This window comes from Octodon degus, unplaced genomic scaffold (assembly GCF_000260255.1).
Source record: "Octodon degus isolate 3935 unplaced genomic scaffold, OctDeg1.0 scaffold00005, whole genome shotgun sequence".
Taxonomy (NCBI): domain Eukaryota; kingdom Metazoa; phylum Chordata; class Mammalia; order Rodentia; family Octodontidae; genus Octodon; species Octodon degus.
Window position 1 is genome coordinate 23003432 of NW_004524581.1, and position 4854 is coordinate 23008285.

The following is a 4854-nucleotide window of genomic DNA, read 5'->3' on the forward strand; positions in this document are numbered from 1 at the left end:
TAAGAGGAGATGGCTTCGGGGTCCCCTAAATTCCTCCTGGAATCTATAGCTCTACTGCAGGGTACCATTTAAAACCCATCCATCCTCATGTGACATCCCATAAGGATTAAGCCAAAACCCTCAGACTCTGAGAAATTCTCTAACCTCAGGTATAGAAGGGGACTGCAAGGCACCTACTGCTAAGCCTCAGGAGGTAGGGGGAAGGGCAGATAGGTGACAGGGCTGAGTTTTACCTGTCCCGCTGGAGGAGGTCTGCGTGAGGTCTGTGCTGCTGTCGCGAGAGGGAGACGCTTGCTGTGGGGCCTGGTGTACCTGAATGGCCTGCACTGGGACCTGCTGGGCTACTGCCCCACCTGCGAGACAGAGGTTCCTCCTTGGGCTCTGTGCTGCCCAATGGCCACCTGCTCCAGACACACTTGAACACTCCAGCCCAGAGGTCTGGCATGCTCAGCTTCAACTCCCATCACCATCTTTCCGAGAGCCAAACAGATCCTTCAGGCACCAAAGCTCTTCACTAAGGACTTCCACCCTTCTCTCGGGTCTTCAACTGACCCAGAAGCCGGCAATGACCCAGCAGGGACATAATAGGAAAGCAGCAGAATGTCTACTGTGCCATAGCAATTGTAGCACTGGGCCAGTCGAGCTAGACAAGGCCAGAACATACAGTTAAAACTTACTGCCAAGGCTCTCACCAGAAGGGACACATCTGCCCGTGGGACAAAAGAGGCTTCTTAGGCTCTAAACACATTACCCCTCCTCTGAGGAGCAAAAGCAGTTCTCCTAGTGCTACCCTTGGGGAGACCCACTTAACATGCTCAGTTTGCCCCGTGACTCACCAGGCATAAGGGTGAAGCTGGTAGGCAGCTGCATGAGGCCCCCAGAGGAGACAGGACCACTGCCTGTACTCTTCAGCACAGTCCCGTTGGCACTGCTGACAGCGCTGGGGCTGACGCTAGCAGACACTGGTGCTAGGTAGTTGGTGATGGGGAAGGAGGGGCCACTGCTGACTTGCATGGTGGTAGAGGTGCTGGGTGCTGTTTGGATGGTGGAGGTGGTACCCGGCAGGTTGGTGACTGTGAACGCTGGCTTCAGTGTGTCCTATGCTCAGAGTAAAGACAGAGCAGTGAGGCTCTACCAGACCTGGCCCTGCAGAAGCCTTATGTGTCCTGACCCACATTAACATCAGTGTGCATGAATTAAAATCCCAGCTCCACTACTTACCCACTGCCTGACCTTTGGGCAAGTTCTGGTGCAACTAAGCTTCATTTTTTACCTCTCAAAGGATATGTACATGTAGATGTAGTGTAGCTCAGTGGTAGAGTGCCTGCCTAGCACGCATGAGGCCTTGGGTACAATCCCCAGCACCACAAAATACATAACTACTATAAAACCTAATGCTCTACAGATTGTTAGGAAGGCAGGTTAACATGCCTAAAAGCCAATGATGTTGATTGCGATGACTGTGACAATCATGACTACCACTGTCATAATACCTCACTGGGTTCTCTGCCCCAGTAAACTGCGGATCATACCTAGATCCTGCTCCAGCTATGTCAATAACCACCTGTGTGACCCTGAGAAAATTACTTTCTCTTTCTTAGCCTCAGGTTTCCTCTTCTTTAAATACAAGAGACCTGAGCTACTATATTCTCTGAAAGGGTTCTCCAGTTCTGGTCTCCCAAGTTGCTGGTACATACTGAGAGTTGTCCAGGGAATTTAGGGTTTGAAAGAGATCTTAGAAGTTTGTCAATGAAACATTTTGTCAAACACTTAAGACAAACTGCCAAGGAACTTACTCATTCACTGGAATTATTATTATTATTATTATTATTTTTTTTGGGGGGTGGTGCTGGGTATTGAACCGAGGGCTTTTTGTTGTTGTTGTTTTTGTTTTTAAGGGCTTTGTTTGTGCAAGGCAAGAGCTCTACCTCTGAGCCACATCTCCAGTCCCCAATTCACCAGAATTTCCTGCAAATAAATGAGCGCTACCGCTACCAGAGTCTGAAAATAACAGTAAGAAACGAACAGCGGCTTGGAGCACTGACTCTTTAGGAAGGCTCTGTTCTTAGAAGGGAGAGGCAAAAGGCATGAGCTGACACCAAGCTTAGATTAACTGAGTTGACCAAAGGGGTCTCAACAGCTAGGGCTGGGTTTGCGCCGGATGTTTCCGAAGCAGCTAGGCTCAAGGTCTCTGATTGGTGGAGGCGTTGCTAAGGCAAACAGTGCTGCTCCCTCCCATAGGCCAGTCTGTTAAGAGCAGAAGGTGGAGCTCTTGCGACAGCGAGGAGGAAGCCTCACCCCCTCTCCTTACCGGGAAAAGGAAGAGGGAGGCGTAACTAAGGCCGGCATCCCTAGCAGCAGGCAGGCAGGCGACTGACTGCACACTCTTAACACCGAAGGGGCAGCCGTCTGGCTAGTAAGGTAGTCCTCCAACCCAGGCAACTAGCCCGCCTGCTAACAGTGCCCCGTTCCCAGGACCCCAGCCTCCCCTCCTACTCCCAGGCGACCTACCCCGTCGAGAGGGCAGGGCTAAACTACACCCCCGCCCCAGCGGGGAGACAGCTGGCGGGAGGAATGCAAAAACCCTGCCAGGCCAGCGGGCGGGAGGCCGGCGTGGAGCCCGAGCCGGCCTTATATGGGCACGGAGGCCGCCCGCTTATCGAGAGGGCCGGCCTCCCATCGGGCATGGATTTTGGACACCTGTCCCCTAGGAGAAGCGGCACCAACCCGGCCCCACTCCATATCGGAGGGCACCTGTCTACCTGCGATGGCCCAGGGAGGGAAAAGAGACCAACTTCCCTCCTCTCCTCTCACCTAAGGGACACAAACACACCTTAGTCTCCCCACTGCTGTCAGATTCTGACACCTGATAGGTGAGATCGGTCTCTTCGAAGCCAGTGGCACTCATTCTCTGGTCTGTGGTGGGGTCAGAGCGGGGTGGAGAGTCTGGCGAGTTGAGGCAGGTCTGAATCAGTGCCTTGCCGGTGTCACTGGTGATCATGGGCTGCAGTTTGCGGGTAGCAAAGGTATACACGTGGCCTGTCTCACTGGCCACCAGCAACAGCACCTGTGTCCCTGTCAGCGTGGACAGCTCATAGGCCTGGGGGTGGGGAGGGAGATGGGCAGGCAGGTCAACACCAAGTAGGAAGGAGGAGAACCACACCTACATGGTGATCTCCAGCCCCACTCCCAGAATGACGCTAGTCTCTAGGGTCTCTAGGTAGCTGCAGCTGTACATCTGATGGTAGCTGAGAGCAAGATAACTATCCATGCTTGTTCTTGGAGGAACAGCTCCACAAATTTCAGGTACCCCAAGCAAGCCATCACAGGCCCCCAAGGCAAAGCATATCACATCAGGGCACACCACGGGCTCCCAATACAGCCTGCTCCTTCGGCAACCTACTCCCTTCTCACTTTACAGGGACAAGGCTGGATCCCTGCTACACCTGTGATCACACATCACATTAATGGTAAGGAACCATGTAAGCCCCAAACTGACCCATATGTCTTCCCAGAAAGTGCAAAAGCCCTAACCTGCTGTCATTAACTTCTCCTGCTGCCCTGTAACACTGTACTGTCCCTTTATTCTGATTTATTTTGGGAAGGAAAGGAAAGGAAAAAAAAGAGAGCTTTCTTGAATGAACCACCTTCCCCCACAACCTCTGATGATCAAGTGACAAAGGATACTGATACAAGTGTCTGGAGCTAAGGCAGATGGGAGCTAGATCAACACCACCCTCCCATAAGCCCAGGAAGGGGACGCGGAGACATCATCCTCACAACAGAGTTCCACAACTCACCTTGTGTTTCTCTCTATGGGACAAATAAAAACACCCGCCAGCGTTCCCAAGGTGAATGTTGCTTCTTGCTTCCCAGTAACTTTGCTTCCATCCTTTCCCCTACCTTGTATGTTCTGAGATGACTTTTCTCACTTTCCCTTGGCGAACTGACTGGCAGAGAATTAGCCGGGTATCTCTACAAACCTGTCTGACTCGCACCCCCAGCCAAACTCCCTGCAGAGATTTTCCTTACAGTTGAACACCCCACCCGGCCCCAAGGCAGGCAGTTCTGCAGCCGGTCATGCCCCGAGTAAGAGGTTTCCAGAAAGAGAGCAACGGAAGACACATGGCCAGGGCGGGACTTGGTCCTAGCTGGCTGCCGAGACCCGACAGCTCTCCTACTCCCTCACCTGGTCCCTCACCTGCTCTCCCCTTCCCGCCGGCGCTACTCTCAACTGCTACCCACCTTCCTCCCACACAGACCGCTCCAATCTCACCTCCACACCTTCTCTCCTATCCCCACTCTCCCATGCCATTCTCCAGCACTGGCACCGGAGCGAGCGGACCGCAGACCCCCTCTCGTGGAGCGCAGAGGGGCCCCTTGCTCCGCGCGGTCACTCCCACCTCTCCCGGACGTCCGCGGCATCCCCCTTTCCGCGGGCCTCCCAGGCGGCCGCCGTCCCCTCCCACACCTCCACCGCGGCGCCCCCTGCAGCACCCGCCCCCGGCCGCCGGTACCTTCTTCATGATGCCCGTCTTCCTCTTGCTGAAGGTCGTGTAACGCCGCAGCTTGTTGTCGATGAACTCCATCTTGATCTTCACGCGGCCCCGGGTCTTCTTGCCCGGCTTGGCCCCACTCACCGCGCCGCTCACCGGCCCGTAGCCCCCCGCGGCCGCCGCTGCCGCCTCGGGCCCGCCGACCACCACGCCAAGCTCCATCTCGCTCAGGCTCCGCTTGAGGCCGCGCCGCTCGGCGCCCAGCTCCTCTTCCTCGCCGGACTCCGAGTCGCCCTCACTGCCGCTGTACACGGCGCCCGCGGCCGGTGCCGGGGCGCTCGCCGCCGCCGCCGCCTCC

At 55.3% G+C, this 4854-nt stretch overlaps 1 protein-coding gene across 1 annotated transcript in view; it reads right to left on the minus strand.

Annotated features, from left to right (window-relative positions):
• The window catches only part of Srf (serum response factor), a 10821-nt gene that overhangs the window by 5386 nt on the left and 581 nt on the right, over positions 1 to 4854 (minus strand). Inside the window, exons 2-5 of the mRNA XM_023719759.1 lie at positions 4518 to 4854; positions 2834 to 3100; positions 837 to 1098; positions 234 to 353 (exon numbers count right to left, since the gene is read on the minus strand). The exon at positions 4518 to 4854 is cut by the window's right edge and continues 78 nt beyond it. Coding sequence (XP_023575527.1) covers positions 234 to 353; positions 837 to 1098; positions 2834 to 3100; positions 4518 to 4854 — 986 coding nt within the window. The remainder of the gene's footprint in view (positions 1 to 233; positions 354 to 836; positions 1099 to 2833; positions 3101 to 4517) is intronic.